Consider the following 21824-nt stretch of genomic DNA (forward strand, 5'->3'; position numbering starts at 1 on the left):
TGGAGCACGAAGAACAGAGGTCTGTAGGCAGACCATTAGATTGAGAGCAGGCCATTATTAAAGCTGGAGTTAGGGATAAAAGAAGCACTGAATTGGGTGCCCGTGCAGGAAATCCCCCTATGAATTACGGGTGGAGCACGAAGAACAGAGGTCTGTAGGCAGACCATTAGATTAATAGAAGTTAAAAGGAGTTCTGGAGTTAGGGATAAAAGAAGCACTGAATTGGGTGCCCGTGCAGGAAATCCCCTGTGAATTTACGGGTGGAGCACGAAGAACAGAGGCCTTTAGTCAGGCCATTAGATTAATAGAAGTTAAAAGAAGTTCTGGAGTTAGGGATAAAAGAAGCACTGAATTGGGTGCCCGTGCAGGAAATCCCCCTATGAATTACGGGTGGAGCACGAAGAACAGAGGTCTGTAGGCAGACCATTAGATTGAGAGCAGGCCATTATTAAAGCTGGAGTTAGGGATAAAAGAAGCACTGAATTGGGTGCCCGTGCAGGAAATCCCCCTATGAATTACGGGTGGAGCACGAAGAACAGAGGTCTGTAGGCAGACCATTAGATTAATAGAAGTTAAAAGGAGTTCTGGAGTTAGGGATAAAAGAAGCACTGAATTGGGTGCCCGTGCAGGAAATCCCCTGTGAATTTACGGGTGGAGCACGAAGAACAGAGGCCTTTAGTCAGGCCATTAGATTAATAGAAGTTAAAAGAAGTTCTGGAGTTAGGGATAAAAGAAGCACTGAATTGGGTGCCCGTGCAGGAGATCCCCTGTGAATTACGGGTGGAGCACGAAGAACAGAGGTCTGTAGGCAGACCACTAGATTAAGAGAAGTTAAAAGAAGTTCTGGAGTTAGGGATAAAAGAAGCACTGAATTGGGTGCCCGTGCAGGAGATCCCCTGTGAATTACGGGTGGAGCACGAAGAACAGAGGCCTTTAGTCAGGCCATTAGAATAAAGGAATGATCTAAACGACAAAACAAGGCTTCATTTAGAGAGCTTGGCCACCACAGATAAGAAATTGTTAAAAGCCAAGAGTGATACTTAAATAGGGAGAGTATAATGAACTCCATGTTGAAAATCAAGGTAACGTACATTGGATAATGATGTCATGTATATTGGACTGAATGTAATGGACAATAATAGTAAGCTTTGTAAGGAGAAGTGTTAACTTATATAAAACCTATAAAAACCAAGGATTTTTATTTATTTATTTTTCTTCTTCAAAACATCATTGAGAAGGGTCCACACATCCAATAAGGTAAGAGGCATGATTTTGGGTTCAGATAATTAGCCTCCTCCATGCTTGTAGAAATGACAGAATGATCTCGGGCTTCAGCCCGTTTCTCACCAGAGAAATTATGTACTGGGTGATTCTACTATATAGGTTAGTAAATTCTTTCACCCTGGAGGGAAAAAGTGCCGTAAGGCCACCTGTATCGGTAGACTGCCCACCCGATGTTCGGGGAGGAGGGGGTAGAGGTCCTAGATTAAGACCCGGAGGTGGACAAAGGATTAACGTGTTGTTACTCATCGGGGGGAACTTACGTGTCTGCCTTTTTACTCTGGGTATTTATAGTCGTATGGGATAGCCTCTATTAGGAAGAGATCCGCTGGTTATCACGGTCTCTCGCCTCCGTGATTTGGGAGTGCTCCGATGACGCTATTCTAACTCTCAGGGGAGGGGTCAGAGGTCAGAGGTCGCTCGCAAATCATTTCAGCATACCTGATCATCTGAAGAGCAGTATTTGTTGATGATCTTTATCTAGGAGAAAATGAAAAAGGAGATGTTAGTGACTTCTAATACAATTATCATTACATAAAGTTAAGACAACAGCCTTGAACCTGTCACAAAAGCAAGTGTCTAGAGCAGGCATCACCATATGGCAGGCCGCGGTCTGGGTCCAGACTCAGATGCTGTCCTATGCGGACCCAGACCTATAACTGATAAATCAGACTTTACGGTACTAGTTCATCTACACACTATAATGCCGGCAGTGTCTCTCTCTCTGTCCGTCTGTTCTCCAGTTAAATGTGAAAACTGAAAAATAAACATTGTTGAAATACTAAATGACTTAGTTTATTTGATTTAACCGTCAGTTGTTGACTACATGCAGATGTTGATAGAACTATTAGGCTACTTCAATATACTGTATATGGCACTGAATTGTCACAAAAGTTAGACATTGGGATGTTCCGGACCTTTGCTTGAGGACATTTTCTCTAACTGGACCTCTTTGAATTTTAATTGAATACTCCTGGTCTAGAAGGTCACAACAATGTCATCTCATCCAATTTATAAAATGTCCCCGCTCCTTGATGAGATCCAGAGGTTGCAGGCTTCCAATCAATCACATAAAGCCAAACAGGCTGATTTGCATACAAACTTGTTCATACTGTCACTGTTTTGGAGTTTAGCTCTGCTCAAAACTAATTTTACATATTGAGGTAAGTAAATGCCACCTATAACTTAAAGCCTCCCTCCAGTCAGTGTTCTACCTGTATAACAGTTGGCATTGTATGAAAACGTAAATGAGCGCATATGTATCAACACACGTCACCATTACGTTACCAAATAACTTACATTGATAAGAACTGTTCCAGTACTGCAGCATAATGACTAAGCCCTGGTTCACACCATAGGCATCTCAGAAGCAGCGCTGGAGCAACGCTTCACAGAAGCTTTGAGCAGGAGCCTTGTCAGTCACACCCATTGATAGTATAATAGATCTGGATAAAGCGAGCTGATTGGGATTTGATAGCAGAAAATGAGGCTTGAATCTCCCGCTTCCTGTTCATCGTTGATTGGTTGAATCGATTCATTCTACACGGAGGTACGGAGAGAGGGGGCGGCTGCCCCTAGCGGCTGCCAGGGGAGTTTCCGAATTTTCCCTGTCTCTCTTATCGCCGTAATGCATTATGGGTAGTCTGCTACTTTGGCTAATGCTAGCGGCTAATGTTACTTACTTTACATTGCAGTAAAACGCCACTGAATGACCAAATTGATTTAACTTTTAACTATTTCGAGTAACACTGTTTCCATACGGACCCCCAGCGTTGGTTAGTTGTTTATAACGTGACTATATTTATAACGTTTATAACGTACTCCAGTTTCTGGGCTGAATCCAATGGTCTGAATACAGAGAAGGCTTAAGGCTTTATCTAATGGTATAGATAACGTTAAATGGTCCGCCATGTTATGAACGTTAGATGTATGGTATCTATATAGTTACATGTGTCTACTAACATTATTAAAATATCATAAAGTAACGCTATTTTCTGATAATTTGCTTAACTATTACTTGCTATCTGATGCCTTGCGGCACATTGCTGCCTCTACCGGTCGGAAGTATTACTGTTCTTATTATCCGATGTTTGTCGTCAATTTTCCTCGAAATGGGGCTATAATTTCAAAAACGGACCGCATAGGCTTCAAAAAGAGGGAGGCTGAATTGGGCACTGGTCACACCAGAAACACTGTTTTGTCCAATGTCTTTTTCCAGAAATCATGACCCTGTTACTCAAGATAATCCACAGACCTTGTTATGAGCAGTTTCATGGAGGAACTATTTTCTTTTGACCGAACTACAGCCGCTAGCTGCTAGCTAGTTCCTACATGAGACTGCAAAAGAACGTGGATGAAATCCTATCTCTCCAACAGAAAGCAGTGTGTGGTGGTCAATGGTGTCAATTACCCATTCCTAGACTGTCCAGTAGGGGTCCCCCAAGGATCCATACTCAGACCAATTTTATTTTCTTTATATACATGTATTAATGATTTATTTGATGCCTGTACCAATTTTCATGCACAGTTGTACGTGGACGATGCCGTAAATTTCACGGCCGCAGCTAATGCTGCAGAGGCTGCACAAACACTTACAGCAGCGATGGTCCATGTACAGGACTGGCTCACAAACTCCTGTCTTCTTTTAAACACACAAAAAAAATTCTGTATGATGTTCACAAAGAAACCAATGAATGTCACACACTGGTGTGTTTCTGGAAGGAGAGGAGCTCGCCCTGGTGAACAAATTAAAATACCTGGGAGTCATCCTGGACTCACAACTCTCATTCAGGAAACACATCAAAAAGATGATTAATTCAGTCAAATACTGTATAACCTCGCAAACTTTAGGCAGATCAGAAATTTACTGACTGACAATGCTACCTTAATGTTTTTGTACTCCATGGTTTTTTCCCACTTTGACTACTGCTAAACGAGCTGGAAACTGGCCTGTAAAACAGCACTTAAGTTAAGCCTATTGAATCTTTTCAAAAAAGCTATCTATGATCTATGATAAAAAGCCACTCTCCTTTCACATTTGTAATGTCCTGAAAAAGCAAAACTTTCTAGATTTCGATAATTTTATAACTTTTAGATACGCCTGTTTTGTGTTCAAATGTCTTCATGGTCTCGCGCCACCTCCTCTGGGTGAGTTTTTCAAACAGAGAACCGTAGAAGGCATGACCACCAGGGCTTGCCAGAGAGGAGACTGCGAGACTGCCCACAGGCGCACCGCCTTCGGTAACAATGTCCTATCTATCACTGGTGGGAAAATCTGGAACAGTATCCCAGTTGCAATAAGGGAATGCCCCACTTATCCAACCTTCAAAATAAACCTCAAGGAATGGCTCAAAATAAATCAACACTGCAACGATAACTATTTTAGCCCTCATATGCCTCTAACCTTGCACTTTATTCTCTTGTAATTTTGCACTTTTATCCCACACACTTTCGCTTTTAACGCACCATTATTATGTCCATTTGGCCACATTGTTGTTGTTTCTAATGGGATTTTTTCTGCTGTATTCTGTTTTGATCTTGTTTTATCTTGTATGTTTTTATGTCTTGAGGACTACGGATGCAAATTAGCTTTTAGCTAAATCCGACATATTTACTGTTATCATATAGATTACTCTGTATAGGTAACTGTTCATTAATGTGTACTGTCCTGACCAAATAAACAAATAAAGTAAAAAGTAAAAGTAAGAACATAGTTCCTACATGAAACTGCTCACAACAAAGTCTGTACATTATTTTGAGTAATCGGGTCATGATTTCTGGAAAGAGACAATGCTGTTGAGTTTTTCAAATGTATTTTTTTGGTGCTTCGAGCACTACAAGCCGAGTGCCATCCAGTTCCATTGTATTCAAGAGAAGGCAGACATCTCTGCGGCCGATATCTCCAAAACTCAGGCAACTATCCCAAAACGATATAGAAGGATAAATAGCACTACAGGTGAGAGGAAAAATATGTATTTTGGATTTTAGGGTGAGCTGTTCCTTTAAGCTGACAGCCATGCACCGTCATCCACCACCCCTACCACTTGACAAGCACACAAGGGGCCTTAAGGGTACGTCGGAGTCTATTTATAGGTTATAGGTCACCAAAACAAAAATCAGATTTCCGCTCTCCCAAGGCGGGCACACAATCACATCCTGATTGGCTATTTAGCAATCACACTCCACGCCCATAATTAGCAGATGCAGGCATGAATTAATCACACTTAAAAAAAAAGGCGCTGTGCAATCGACGAGCAGATCTGCAGACTGTATCCTCACCAAAACAGCCAGTACATCATCATCAGTGCCATAATCAAAGTGAAATAGTAGGAAATGAGAGAGAGAAGTGCGCTTGCCGAATTACTACTTAGCAGCCATTAATTAGGTGCAAGAGAAGCTCTTTTGACAGCAGAAGGAGAGAGGTGCCACTGTGACTCAATGAGTGTTTGCCTGAAGCATCTAACCCAGCTGTACTGCTGTTGGCTCTGAACAACTTCAAGGGCAAGAATGTGAGAAAAACATGTATTTTGTAACCATTCCAAATCCAATATCTTCTTGACTTCTTTAGTAAAACTGTAAAAATGCACGCACGCACGCACGCACGCACGCACACACACACACACACACACACACACACACACACACACACACACACACACACACACACACACACACACACACAGAGAGAGATGCACATGCACACCTAGTTGTAAATGGGAAAAACTTGGTTGTTACAGTTTGTGGTTCCATGAAATAAAGAAAATCTTCCTCCTATCGATTACTTTAAATCACTGCATTAATTCAATCAGATGAGATGCTATCTGCCAGAAAACAAAGTTTAAATATTCCATTCTATTCCAACTTTGAGCGCTGTGCTGCATACTTGCAATAAGTCAAATTCCTCATTTGTAATCTGATTACTTACTGTGTCTATTAAAGTGAATCTTGAATCTTAACATCAGGAATCCCGAACAGTAGCTTACATTATGACATGCTGACCCGAAATGGTCATATTTTGATCTAATAATTATATATCAAGTAATGAGAAGATGAAAGTTTCAAATGATTCTGAATATGTGATCAGAATACTGTATTTGTAATCGTACTTCATTCTAAATTAAATAGGTGCTGGTAAAAACTGTCAGGCTTTCGTTTAAAGGGCCCATATTTTGCTAATATAATGTATTATTATTTTATTGTTGGCCTCCACTAGAGTATCATATTGCATCATTCATAGTTCAAAAAACTCATTGTTTATCTTGTACTGGCTCTCACGGCCCCCTTCAGTTCACCCTCTGTCTGAAACGCTCCGTTTTAGTCTTCTTCTGCGTTTTGCTGTGGCAGGGAATTTTAGTCTTCTTCTGCGTTTTTCTGCAGCAGGGAATAAACCCGCTCGTCGTTTCCAGTCTTCCTCCTTCCTACATGTTATAGCCAGACGCAAAGCTACAATATCTGTCATCTGTCTGTCTGTCTATCTATGTAGATAGATGGATGGATGGATAGATAGATAGATAGATAGATAGATAGATAGATAGATAGATAGATAGATAGATAGATAGATAGATGGATGGATAGATAGTCATGCATAACAGAAACAGCGATCTCTGCTTTGGCTACTAAATATGATAGTTGTAAAACAATTATATCAACGAGCAACAGATTGTCAAAACGAATTTGACCATCGATGAAAAACGTGACTTGGACGTAACAAGCAAGCTATCAATTGATATATCAACATCCCCCTAATGCAACAGCTCCGCTAGGCCCGGGCTGTGCCGGGACATTTCCTTCGGCGGCTGGCCGAGCAGGGCATCCCTTACCGCGGCCGCCGTAACATTACACCCCGGGGTCCACCCGCTATGCCGACGTTGCCCCCTATCTTCCGACTGGCCTTAGGCGCTAAAACTGGCGTTAAACGCAAAAAAACGCGCCTTGCGCCTGCCTCGGGAAGATAGCATCATGGTTTTAGGCCCCGAAATGCGCTTTACGCCGAAGAGGCGTGGCGCAGTGCCAGAATAAGCCAGAATGGGCGTTTCGGCCTTAAATACCGGCCTAACGATATCTTCCCCCCTGGCGTTAATTTAGCGCTTAGCGCTTTTCAAAACCAGGCCTTATTCAGTGTGCCGCGGATATTACTGTGCATATTTACGCACAGCTCTCCTCTGCCCATCTCACACTCTCTTGCGCGCGTCAGACAGGCACAAAGACCGATGGAAAAAAAGTTGTTATATCGTAGTTTTGAGCCCCTGTCATTCAGAGGCTGTTGAGCCACTTGTGAAATCTCCCAGCATGCATTGAGGCTAATACATTCCGTGGTAGATATAAATAATGTTTCTGTTAACACAACATGCAATTCTAGAACATTTCAATATTGGACAAAATAAAACATAGAAATCAAAACACAACCCTATGTGAAACGTAATCCAGGTGGTATATATATCCCTCGCATATACAACGTGATATAGATGGGTGACAGCCGACACGGTTCTACTGTGATGTCCGCTCCAGCAAGATTTGGCTTACTTCACACATACTTTTACAATAAAAACACATTTATGCAATGACTTTAGATAATGTAGGCTATATTTATGTGCATCATCCTACCTGTGCAGCAGGGGAGAAGAAAGGGTAGCGAGAGAAAAACGATATCATTCTGGACAAACTTTCACCAATCTAATCTCATCATGACATAGGGATAGGCTATATTTTTCTAGCTGATGTGTTTAGAACATTCTTTTCACTTTGATCTTGCTATAGTGTAGCATATTTACATGCTTGCAGTATTTAAACTGCAGTTAGATTGGTTTGAGAAGCATAATAATGGAATAATATATATGGAGACAGCCGGGGAGGGGATGGAAGAGGGAGGGGGGAGCTCAGAGCGCCTCTGCTTTTCTGAAGCCGGACTGGATCGCTCCGTGGAATTGGAGCTTAAAAGGGAAGCTTGTGATTTGTTTACTGCACTTCTCCAATGAGCAGGTTGTGCATAATTTTACGCTTAAAAGGCGTGGTTATAATGCTTAAGGCCGCATGTAGCGCCGACACCAAAATATCGAGTGCGCTGGTCCACACCCACTAATCTGTGCTGCGCCTGGCGCTAAGCACTGTTTTTAGGCCGTTGCAACGATAGAGCCTGTTATGTTTAGGCGTGGGGGTGGGAGAGGTGCTAGTTAGCTAACTTCCCAAATGCTTGTGACTAATTGCTGGGCTTCTCCTAGCAAAGGCTACATGAGACCAAACAAAAATGAGGACTTGGAGAAGTCAGCAAGTTGGACTAACGTTACAAGTTCTGAACATGTGTGCCTTCGTCATTCCAGCTATTATGTTCACTATGTTAGATGAAAGTCAGCTGTGCTAAGCTATATATAGCAGCCAAGCGCTAACGTTACTTAGCACTTCCTAGCACAGCAGAATGGTTCGCAGTACAACTAGTCTCGCTGGCCAGCCTCCTCTCCCTTCTGTCCGAGGGAGAGGAGGCTGGCCAGCGAGACTACAGTACAACCGATGCTGGAATGAGACACATATTTTCAGAACTTACCACTTCAGTCCTACATCCTTGCTCACTTCCAAGTCATCTCCTTGCTTTTGCGGTCCTGAATCCATTGAGAATAGAGAGGCAAAGTGGAACGTCACTTCCTGCTTCAGCACTGTACCAGAGATTTTCATCCGCCACATTTATTTTCCCATAGACATTTCGTAAAATGCTTATAAAATAGTTTTACCTCGTCAAACGGTTAAGCTAACACTATAATCGGGAGAGACCATAGAACATTTCACTGGGACCAAAATAAAAAACAACATTGAAAAAATATTTTCTTTAAACCTGCATTTCTTTTACGTTTTGGTCCCAGTGAAATGTTATGCGATCTCTCCTGTTTCTAAATATATCTGTACCGTTTGGTTTGAACCAGTAAAACTATTTTTATACGCATTTTACGAAATGTCTGGGGAAATAAATGGTGGATGAAAATCTCTGGTACAGTGCTGAAGCAGGAAGTAGGTGGTCACTTTGCCTCTCTATTCCATGAGACTACTGGTTTGTGCGCGAGCCAGTCTGACAGCCAGGTTGGCAAGGCAACAAGTCCTACCTGACGTCACCTAGACCAGTGGGCTCTCGCACAAACCCCGTACCATCTCGTACACGAGATTTCATGGGGCGGTTCATGGGGGTAACATTTAAACACTTTCGCCTATTTATTTGAAGCTTAGGCCACGTTTAATATGACCATCCAAGATTGTAACAACATATATATGATACAAAATTAAGAAATGCATAATATGGCCCCTTTAAACTTAATTTTCAATCCGAGATTTACTGGAAGATCCAACCTGCCTTTTGATGTTTCGACATGGACGTACATTCTCCAGTGTCAAGTGGTTGATATTTTTAGATTGTGATGGGACTTACATTCTCCAGCGTCAAGGCGTTGATATTTGTAGATATTGCTTGGAGCCAGTCTGTGCTTTCCGCTGATGTGCAGAACTGAAGAATATTGGTGCTGGCTCCGTCGAAGGCAAAGACTTCAAAACAGTTGGACCTGGAGAAGCATAGAGGTCAAGGTTAGAGAGGAACGGTGCTGTAGCTCGAAAGCAATTTCAAGTCCATGACTTCAAGCATGTTACCTTTAGCAGTGACAATTTGTTTTTATGTTATGGCATTAAGAAGCCTGCTTGTTTTGAACACAAAAGCTATAACCAGCATCATAATACCTTTACGACAGGTGCTTTGGCATCACATTTCATCAGTCCTTATACAGCAAGAGCACTGACAATCATTTTATGCCACAATATTTGTCCAACCTCGTACATTCTGCTGTTGGGTTAGAATGATATTCAATGGGAGCTCAGCTCATGACATGAGGCACCAATTAACAGAAAATATAGACAGGATGGCAGCAGTGGGAGTGCACTGACTCACCAGCAACAACTCATTGCATTGCATTTGAGGAACTGCCACACAAAAAAACAAGCAGTAGAGGAATCTTATCTTGTTTCTGTACACTCTGAAATATCAGTGTCAGAAGATGTTTTAATTGCTCACATACAAATCGGTGGTAAACATGAACTAAAACACTGGCTAACAGAACAGAGTCCCACATGACACCTCATACTTGGGAGAACATGTCAAAATAGTGCAGGTTAAAAAAAGTAGCCAAAAAGGACTTAGGAAGAATGGAGGAAAAACTACAAAATTAGTGCGGGCATAACTTTTGGGGATTTTTGAGAGAGAAAAATGGTGCTTTGGAAAGTGCATTACTGTACCTCACTATTTAGAAAAACTGTTGACAGGACGTTTGATTGGTCATTCAAGTGTAAAAATAAAACTCATGCCAATCAATGTAGAAAACAATGGGTGATATTTGCAGAATATTTTTGTTAAAAAGAAACATAGCTGGACTACTATGCTTTAGAGTACATCATCATTTGTTGCACGCCACAGATAACAATGCTGCCACGCTGGTGGATCCTTTGTGACATTTAATTTCAGTGCAATTGAAATCATGCTCCAGACACATTAGCCTGAGAGATAGCTGTCCAATCATTATCCAGACACATTAGCCTGAGAGATAGCTGTCCAATCATGCTCCAGACACATTAGCCTGAGAGATAGCTGTCCAATCACATTAGCCTGAGAGATAGCTGTCCAATCATGCTCCAGACACATTAGCCTGAAAGATAGCTGTCCAATCATGGTCCAGACACATTAACTTGAGAGATAGCTGTCCAATCATGCTCCAGACACCTTAGCCTGAAAGATAGCTGTCCAATCAACATGCTCCAGACACATTAGCCTGAGAGATAGCTGTCCAATCATGCTCCAGACACATTAGCCTGAGAGATAGCTGTCCAATCATGGTCCAGACACATTAGCCTGAGAGATAGTCCAATCATGGTCCAGACACATTAGCCTAAGAGATAGCTGTCTAATCATGCTCCAGACACATTAGCCTGAGAGATAGCTGTCCAGTCACATTAGCCTGAAAGATAGCTGTCCAATCATGGTCCAGACACATTAGCCTGAGAGATAGTCCAATCATGCTCCAGACACATTAGCCTGAGAGATAGCTGTCCAATCATGGTCCAGACACATTAGCCTGAGAGATAGTCCAATCATGCTCCAGACACATTAGCCTGAGAGATAGCTGTCCAATCATGTTCCAGACATATTAGCCTGAGATACCTGCCCAATCATGATCCAGACACATTAGCCTGAGTGATAGCTGTCCAATCATGCTCCAGACACATTAGCCTGAGATATACTGTAGCTGTCCAATCATGCAACAGACACATTAGCCTGAGAGATAGCTGTCCAATCATGCTCCAGACACATTAGCCTGAGAGATACTGTAGCTGTCCAATCATGCAACAGACACATTAGCCTGAGAGATAGCTGTCCAATCATGCAACAGACACATTAGCCTGAGAGATAGCTGTCAAATCATGCTCCAGACACATTAGCCTGAGAGATAGCTGTCCAGTGTCCAATCATGCTTCAGACACATTAGCCTGAGAGATAGCTGTCCAATCAATAGCATTCAATGAGTACAGAACATGGCAAGGTGCTAAAACAGGTTTAGGTGACGGCTACGCAATCCCGTTCAACGCTGCGGAGAAAACGGCAACGTTCTGCGTAAATTCCAAACGTTGCTCATTAGGTAGTGCAAATGAGTAGCAGGGATGTGAGGTGATGGCTAAAAAGAGAAAGAAAACAACTGAGGGCATAGCATGCAGTATGAAGGTCTTAACGCGGCTGCTTGGCCTTCCTTCACAGACACAGCAGTTCCTAGAGGGCAGATGGAGTCCGAGTTCTTTACCAAATCCTCTGGTGAGCATCACTCTCGTTTAAAAAAAAATATCTCATGGCTTGGCAGCACTTACTGCATCTGCAATAGGCTTGTTAAAATCTCATGTTCCGCTGCCTGTGTACTGACCCAGTACCTCTCCAGAGGTGGTGCTCAGTGGACCTAAATTAAGTTTTCTTGGATTTAACAAGAGTGCAAATTCTTTCCGGGGTCAGTGCCCCCGACTCAGACTAGCTTTATGCTGCGATTTGTCCAACTATACAGCATCACTAATGGATGTCCAAAGTAAAAAAAAAAAAAGCCATGCATTGCTTTGTCTCGGACAGGGGTTGCGAAACTTAAGAATGCTGGGGCCCACTTTGAAATCTGAAAATCTTCCGGGGCCCACTGAATCCTTTAAAGACAAGCTGAACCCAAAAATGATTTTTATTTTTATTTTAGTTCAAATACGTGGGTATTCAGTGCACCTATGTAATAATGTATGCACAAATTCACGAAATCAAATTTCTTTAGGTTTTCACACTTTGTCACATCAAAAGTTCATTTTTCAAGATTTCATTCATAACAGTAATCTACAGTTTGCTGACGTCACATAGTTCTATCAAATTTCTACCCTTTTCAACCAATCATATCACAACATAACAGCTGTCAATCAATCTTCATTTCGAGGAGAAAATTCTCCTGGGAAAATGGCTGCCTATTGCCTGTAACCTGGGAGAATTTCTAGCCCATAAACTAACCAATAACTTGGCCAATTGTATGCAACATAAAAAATAAAGCAAACGGTAATGTCTTTGAATGCAAAGACATGTAACTGGCTTGTTAAACTCACATTCCAGGATAACATTAATCTTGTTTGCCAGACTCTCTAGGTCTAAGATAACGTTATGTCCGCAGGTCTTAACACGGCCCCTCTGACATTCCAGGCCGACAGGCGGTACATTTGCCTCGGTTTCTCAGCTCAGCTCCACACGGAAGCAGCTGCAGCTGCCTGGTTGTCTGGTTCTCCACTCGCGTAGCGCCACAACACGAAGAATCCCACTCGATTTGGGCATAGAACACGCCAGGATTGGCCAACGCCAAATCCAGTCCCCAGAATTGTCAAATAAAATCATCGACATGCTACTATGGCCTGCCTCTCAACCTGTTATCTCAGACAAGTTTTGTTTTCAGTCTAAAACGTGACTCTGACCCACACGCCACTTGGGTTCCATTGGGTTAATCTCATCTTTAATCACAACTCTGATCAGCACACGCAACTAAGATGATGTATTTGCCTATATAATTTTATTTCATTAACAGAGCATGTGAGGGGCGGGCGGCTGTAGCTCAGAAGGTACAGCGGGTCGTCCACTAATCGCTTTGGATAAAAGAGGTCGGTGGTTCGATTCCTGGCTCCTCCAGTCTGCATGTCGAAGTGTCCTTGGGCAAGACACTGAACCCCAAATTGCTCCCATTGGTGTGCCAGCACCTTGCATGGTAACCTGCCACCATCGGTGTGTGAATGGGTGAATGAATGTACCTACTGACTGTAAAAGCGCTTTGGATAAAAGTGCTATATAAATGCAGGCCATTTACCATTTACCATGTGAACTTGGGCATACGGCAAATGAATAATCCATCCACATACAAAACATTTCTGCAAAATACCCAAAAGCCAGATTGCCAACATTTTCTCCCCCTTACTCATCAGAAATATTTGCCTGCACAGGGGTTAAAGTGGGATTTGGCATGTGATTTTGAAAAGAAAATGCACGTGCATTTCACTTCCTACCACTCTCAAAACAATGCACTGCAATTTTCTTTGCTTTTAGCACCACATGCCCCTCAGGCAAACAAGGAAGTAACTTTGGTTACAGAGGGAACCCTCTTGGTTAGTTCTCGCTATGGATTTACTTGGAAAATGATCGTTTCCTGTAACTTTAGATATTATTTCATCGCGTGGTGAGTACACGAGTCACAACATGTACATGTGAGTGTTTCTGGGGCTGTTAGAATGTGTATTTTGGGCGACTGAATGTGGGTAGGCAGTGGTACCATTGTAGTGCTAAGCTAATTAGCAGTGAGGGCTGTAACTCACATTGTACTGCACGGACGGTGAAGATAAAGGCATCTACATTCTTGTTTTAGTATCCGCAATATGGCAAATAGGAAATACGAAACTCTCAAAATGTTGGCGTATCCCTTTAAAATATCATATCTCTAACCACTACTGTACACTCACAATGAGCACTACTCAAAGTGTGTCAAAGAGTGATTAAACACACCAGGATCTGTATCATATAAATCCCTTTCATTGAATGCAAAGCCCTGGGACGTGGGTGGAAAGCGAGGACTGGAGGATGAAGAGCTCAGAAATGAAAGGATTAATCAAAGGAACGGACACCCAGCAGATCGATGTCAGGAAATCACAGCTCTGTCAAAAGGAGCTGCTAAAACCATTCTGAGTCCAGCGAGCAGACAGCGGACGGAGAAATCCTCACTGCAAGATAGGATCTGTGCCGAGAGCGAGTCTCTCAAATCATGTGCACTGTGTGCTCTGCAGTAAAAAAAACAAAAAAACTGTCTGCCGACATGGAGACAGAGCAGAGCGGGGTGATATGTGAGGAATAGAAGGTTTTCATGGAAGTGTGTTGCTAGGGAACACTTTGGAACCTACAGTAGCTTATGTCCTGTCAGTTATTGTACTAGCAAACACTGCAACAGGAAGTAAGCTGAGGGGAATTTAGAATGTTTATGTTGTCGAGTTGAAACCATATAGTCAAGTCAAGTCAAGTCAAGTCAAGTCAAGTCAAGTTTATTTGTATAGCCCTAATTCACAGGCATGTCTCAGATGGCTTCACAGAAAATATGTCTAGCTAATTCTTTTTTCTTCTTCTTCTTTTACTCTTCTTTTATTGAGTCTGTTTTAACCTTTTCTTTTATTGTCTGGTTTGGGTCACTTAGTTACACTGAAAAACAGGAAGAGGTTTATAGCAGGAATTGTCAAAATGTGCAGTAAAATGGACCCATTTCACAGCAACCGTTTTGAGGTAGTAAAATGGTTGTAGTAAAGTAAAGCAGGTGTAACCAATACCATCAATGATGGTTCCATTCCGTTTAGGTGTTCCAGTGCCAGGGCCCTCGTTAATGTTTACGCCAAGATGCAGGACAAACATATTTCAATTTTAATTTGGCCCTGCTGCTATTGGCCTTTCAAATAACATGAATAACATGTAATTATTTTGTTCCCCTTTTGTGTGTGTAAATTGTTTGTGTGTTGATTGTTGACTACTGCTGGCTGTGCAACAAATGGCCTCTTGGGGATAATAAAGTTTACCTTGACCTTGACAACTGTTTCGATAGGTATCCAGCTGTTAGCGGAGGTAACGAGGAGGGAAATGTGCCACGTCTGCTTATTATTATCCGAGAAGCTAGTTTGACTCCTCAGTGAGGTCAGAACATCTGAGAAGCTAGTCTGACTCCTCAGTGAGGCCAGAACATCAGAGAAGCTAGTCTCACTCCTCAGTGAGGCCAGAACATCAGAGAAGCTAGTTTGACTCCTCAGTGAGGCCAGAACATCTGAGAAGCTAGTTTGACTCCTCAGTGAGGCCAGAACATCAGATAAGCTAGTTTGAGTCCTCAGTGAGGCCAGAACATCAGAGAAGCTAGTTTGACTCCTCAGTGAGGCCAAAACATCTGAGAAGCTAGTTTGACTCCTCAGTGAGGCCAGAACATCTGAGAAGCTAGTTTGACTCCTCAGTGAGGCCAGAACATCTGAGAAGCTAGTTTGACTCCTCAGTGAGGCCAGAACATCAGATAAGCTAGTCTGACTCCTCAGTGAGGCCAGAACATCTGAGAAGCTAGTTTGACTCCTCAGTGAGGCCAGAACATCTGAGAAGCTAGTTTGACTCCTCAGTGAGGCCAGAACATCTGAGAAGCTAGTTTGACTCCTCAGTGAGGCCAGAACATCTGAGAAGCTAGTCTGACTCCTCAGTGAGGCCAGAACATCAGAGAAGCTAGTCTCACTCCTCAGTGAGGCCAGAACATCAGAGAAGCTAGTTTGACTCCTCAGTGAGGCCAGACTATCTGAGAAGCTAGTTTGACTCCTCAGTGAGGCCAGACTATCTGAGAAGCTAGTTTGACTCCTCAGTGAGGCCAGACATTTGAGAAGCTAGTTTGAGTCTCCAGTGAGGCCAGAACATCAGAGAAGCTAGTTTGACTCCTCAGTGATGCCAGAACATTTGAGAAGCTAGTTTGACTCCTCAGTGAGGCCAGAACATCAGAGAAGAGAAAAGAGTAGTGTTTTATTTTATGTATTTTAGATTTAGAATGTAAATATATATACACATACTACATTTGTATATATATATATATATATATTTTAACATCAACATTTGGCCCTTTTTATTAAAGAATTTGAGCATCTCTGGCATAGAACTAAACAGAAAGCTCCAGACAACACACCACAATTTCATTTCAATATTTCACTGTTGGGGTTATTGATTCACTAATCGCCCCTGTCAATTATCAGTGTTGTGTGAAGTCAAATCAAACTGGCAGGCAGGAGCAACATCCATAAAGTGGCATTGAACTCTTGTTCACAAAATGTCTGAGTGTTGGTACATCTGGCAACTAAAAAGTGTAAAATTAGTGTCTAGCTATCACACCACATTAAAACATGTGTTTTAGGGACATGCTAAGTTTCACTTGTTTTCACACTGTGTTGCGTGTGGCTATGGACACACACTTCATATAGTACATTTCATACTGCACATTCATGTTTACAGTAGATCCTGTTTGTGCTGATGGTCCTGCAGTAATTTACCTCTTCTGCTCCTCCTTGTGTCAGGCTGACACACCTGCAGCACATCAGCTGATTGCTGCTGCTGCAGCTCTGCCTGGCTTGCTGCTGGCAATATGGGCTTAGAACAGTCTCATATGTATTGAACTCTCGCAGGGTTTTTCACGAATGCACATGCTTTGTTTCGCAGTTGTATTTCGGACTCACTAATGCACATGATCTGTTTTACAAATGCACATTCTCTGGTTCGCAGTTGTATTTCGGACTCACTAATCACACAATCTGTTTCGCAAATGCACACGCTCTGGTCAACAAATGTAATTCTTATGCAAACTTGTCATATAAATTCGGAAATGCACATGCTCTGCTTCACAAATATAATTTTTATGCAAACTTGTAATATAAATTCGGAAATGCACACGCTCTGCTTCACAAATATTATTTTGAAGCACACATGTAATATAAATTCACAGATCATGCGAATTGCTCAATGTGCATTTACAAACTGCTTCTCATTTGTGAACCTCTGTCTACGGTGAATTTTGAGACTCCCCTAACGTGCAGATCAACGAATGTCACCATTGGCTGATAAAGCTGTCAATCAAATGTGATTCTGATTGACAGATTCATCAGCCAATCAGGTGTGTTTGCTTTCAGTCAATCATATGGCTCCTTACATTTGCGCTAGACTACAACAACAGCTACAGAGCTAATGGCTACATCCCAGCCCATTCTGAGTGTTTAACGGACACTTTCAAACGGCATCCTGGACAATGTATCGGTCTTATCAGCCTTGAGACGGCCGGGAAGGATTATGGACGAATTACTGGATGTTACTGTGGCATGTTTGGTCGTGTTTTGGCTTGCGATGGCTGCGGGGAGCGGGGAGTAGCTACTAGCTAGTGTTAACGTTACCTTGAGCTAGACTGTGATAGCTACAAGTCTATGCATTGGGCTAGTAGAACATTTGTCCTGCCTGCCCTGGACTGTTGGTTTTTATCAAGCTCTGCTTGAACACTTTCCCCACCCGATCGCTAGATTTACGGTGGTTCCATACCTGCTACACCAGCTAAATAGAGCAGCTACACCGGGCTCCCGTTCCACGGCGTTCCAGGCTAAGACCACAGCACAGCCCTTCCCATTCACTCACTCCCAGTCCCAAGCCTCAAACCTGGGCATTTCTGAACACTTATCTGTTACTGCAGTCAACAATGTTCCATAAGCACGATGGTAGTAACGTTAGGCATATTTACAACTGTTCCATTATCCACACAAGACGGTTATGTTATGTTAGCGGAGCTTCTGGGTGGTATGCTCTATATTAGCTAGCCATGTTAGCAAGTAAGCTAACGTTATCTAGTTAATTATAGATCACAGCCCACACAAGCCAACGCTAATGTATTTACAGCTATTTCATTAATCCACTCTGATGAATTAGCGGGTGTCATTGTGGCATGTTTGGTCGTGTTTCGGCTGCGGCGAAAACCCAAACATCTGATTTAATCTGCCCCCCCCCCCCCCCACCTGCTATCAGCCGTCAAGGACAATAGCAGCAAAACTCTCCAGAAGCTTCGACTGCAACCTGCGCTCCAACATTCACCCCCCCCCCCCCCCGCCCTGACATCTGATGCCTGACTTATGGACTGGAAAAACCGAGGCCATCTCTACAGCAACCACTGTTTCAGCCAGGAGGGGGCTCAGACTTACACACACATATACACTCATGGACCCTAAGGACTCACAGGCCAACACACATACATGGTCATGCACGCACTCCCCCAAACCCCCCCCCCCCCCCCTCCCCTAAACCCCACCCCCCGCCTTCAGCAACTTCCCCCTGCTTTCGCAAACCCCCCCCCCCACCCTCCCACGAACCAAGCTGGCGCTGAAATGGCAGCCTCCTTGGTGTCGTGGTGTGGGTTGTCTTTGCTGGTAATCCTGTACATTTACAACAAATTTAATGTACATGTATTTGTATTGTATAATATTGAAGTGTGCCTTTATTACTGTTCAAATTAGTAATAATGTGAATTCTGAGTCTATTTCATTAAATGCTTTGTCCAATCCAAATTGCTGGCGCTGTTCAATGGCGACCCGGTTTTGCTCTCCGACTCTGAGAGGGAACCAAGCAGAATTTCGCTTGTGATACTTGTACCATGAAGTGACAATAAAGTTTATCTCATCTCATCATCTCATTTCTCTCACAAATGTAGACAGAGGTTCACAAATGAGAAGCAGTTTGTAAATGCACATTGAGCAATTCGCATGATCTGTGAATTTATATTACAAGTGTGCTTCAAAATAATATTTGTGAAGCAGAGCATGTGCATTTCTGAATTTATATTACAAGTTTGCATAAAAATTATATTTGTGAACCAGAGCGTGCGCATTTGCGAAACAGATTGTGTGCATTAGTGAGTCCGAAATACAACTGCGAACCAGAGAATGTGCATTTGTAAAACAGATCATGTGCATTAGTGAGTCCGAAATACACCTGCGAAACAAAGCATGTGCATTCGTAAAAACCCTGCGAGAGTTCAATACATATGAGACTGTTCTAAGCCCATACGGGCAGACATTTAGAACTCAGACACCAGCACCTGCATTTTGGTTTGAACTTTTGCCCATTGTTTCCTTTGTTAGGCCCTGGCACAATAGGTGCCAGGCTTGATTGTTTTAGTTTGACCTGGCAGCTATGGTAGCTACTTTTTCGTTCTTAGCTTTAGTTTAGTTTCCTAAATTTATGCTTTGAACTTTTCAATTGTTAGTTTAAGGAGAGGGGCTGGCTTCACGATCCTATATTCACCTTATTATTTGCCCATATAAGGACCCTTCTGCATTACGTCATTTTGTAATCGTATTTCCGTTTTAGACACGGAAGTAGATTACGCCTACGTAATCATTTTTAGCCAAAAAGTTGTTTTCAAGCAAAAAAAACAAACTCTTTTAAAGTTTTAATATTTTTTCGGATGAGAACGTAACATTCCAAATATGTGACCAGTTTATCAGAATAAAGCCTATTTTTTTTATATTTAACGAGCAGCGAGGAGCGCTGCCTGTGTGACCAGTGGACTAGCTAGTATCTGTCAACCTCTACAGTGAGAAAACACTGTCGACGTGCTTTTGTAACTAACATTAAATGCCGACCGGGTACAGCCATTGGCTCCTCGCAGCAGTAACGCTATGAACATGTAACTGAAGTTGGTCGCAGTGTAGCTTCTGAATGTTGTAAAACAGAGAAAAAGTGGGCGGGGCTGCATAAGTTGAATAGGGGTCAGCCCAGACACCTCTCCCTTTTGCTTATTTTGGCCATGCTGTCAGGTCATTTGGTTTTATGGTTTTGGGCCATTTCTTATATCTTGGGGTAAGAAAAATAAAAACTCATAATTTTGATTCTTGTGTGGCGTCCTTTCTTATGTTGTGGTCTTCATTTGAGCCATGTTTAATTTTTGTGTGTGGAGACCGTAACAACTGGGAGACTTGGATTGGAGACCAAGTGCAAAGTTTGCATCTCCTGCACTGGTAGAATGCTAAATCCAGGGGTGGAGATAGATACATCAAGCAGGACTGCAAGGCTCTGTACATCAATACGGTAATTAGGAGGTCATGAGGAGAATATCCCACATAGGACGGCCGAATCACTGCCGATCTTTCGGCAAAGACTAAAAACACACTTTTTCAGGCTCCATCTGGGCCCTTCTTGAACTAACATCTTTCTCTCTCTCAAAAAAAATAATAAATTAAAATACCACTATTCCTTCAGAAGTTGTAGCTGTGATAGACTGTGTTGCATAGTTGATTTCTCTATTGCTGACAAATGTGTCATTGTAAGTCGCTTTGGATAAAAGCCAAATGACGTAATGTAATGTAACATGAAAACAAGACTGAGTCTAACGGCCCCGCAACAGATTTTGTGGAAGCAAAAGTCTCTAAAATTATATAACGGCAACTTGATTACTCTCCACAACCAAAGTATTGACGATGTGATCTGTCATGTATGTGTGTGTATGTATCCCTCCCATGTTACTTGAGGTAACACTGCATCATTCCAACAGGTTGCCTTTAAAGGGTGGCCCTGAGGATGTTGTGAGGATATCTAGGCCTCCACTTGCCAGTGCCTGGTGCAGCTCTTAACGGCAATAAGCAGAAGCAACAAAGAATACACAGTAGCCTACATACATAGTGGCTAGACACAGATGCAAGGACACACGATCAAGGACAATTCCAGAAAGTTTTTGGCTTTCCAAACATCAGATATAATCAACTACGCATGTGACATTCAGGGTGCAATGCACACACAAGAATTAGAAAACATAACATTGAATGCAGACATAACAAATGTGTTTGAAACTTACAGGGTATGCCCATGATGCCTTCACTAGTGGGGCAGATTAAATGCACTTAAAATCGTTCAATCGTTCACTTCCGGAAAGAAGTGCCAAAATTGGCACAAATACTCCTTGTGAATTGACATTTTGATCAGTCATTGGTCACACAAAAATCACGATTTTTCCAAGATGGCTTACATTTCCCTTGTAAGCCACCTAGGCTCTAGTCTACGGGTTAGGGTGGCCGCCTTTTGTATGCGGAGGGGCGGTGATATTAAAGAGATACTCAACAGTTGAGCCAGACAGAGAAGTCTGGGTCAGAAAAAAGGGCGGGGAGTTTTCAGGCTTTCGAATCCGCGCACTCCACATTTGGATAGGATGAACTTTTGTGGGGCGGGCAAATTTCAGAGCCAATGGCAGACCTCTGTGCAGTTCCTGCTTGCGCATGTGTAGTTTCAGTTAAAGCCAGCTAGCGCTGTGAATGGATCTGCGGCTGATGTTCCTGTCCAAACCTCGCGTCACCAGGCTCTCTCAGTCCAAACACCAGCATACCGTTTTACTTTGTCGAACCAAACGGTTCAGCTAACGCTATAATCGGGAGAGACCATAGAACATTTCACTCTGACCAAA

The 21824-nt window shown here is 42.6% G+C and overlaps 1 protein-coding gene across 1 annotated transcript in view; it reads right to left on the reverse strand.

The window, feature by feature from the left end:
* Nucleotides 1–21824, reverse strand: part of sntg2 (syntrophin, gamma 2) — a gene marked incomplete at its 5' end in the record, with an annotated part of 206049 nt that overhangs the window by 85058 nt on the left and 99167 nt on the right. Inside the window, 2 exons of the mRNA XM_083633124.1 lie at nucleotides 1723–1761; nucleotides 9689–9818. Of these exons, the coding sequence (XP_083489250.1) occupies nucleotides 1723–1761; nucleotides 9689–9818 (169 nt within the window). The remainder of the gene's footprint in view (nucleotides 1–1722; nucleotides 1762–9688; nucleotides 9819–21824) is intronic.

Source organism: Poromitra crassiceps (genome assembly GCF_964638095.1).
Source record: "Poromitra crassiceps genome assembly, chromosome: 3".
NCBI classification, from domain to species: Eukaryota; Metazoa; Chordata; class Actinopteri; order Beryciformes; family Melamphaidae; genus Poromitra; species Poromitra crassiceps.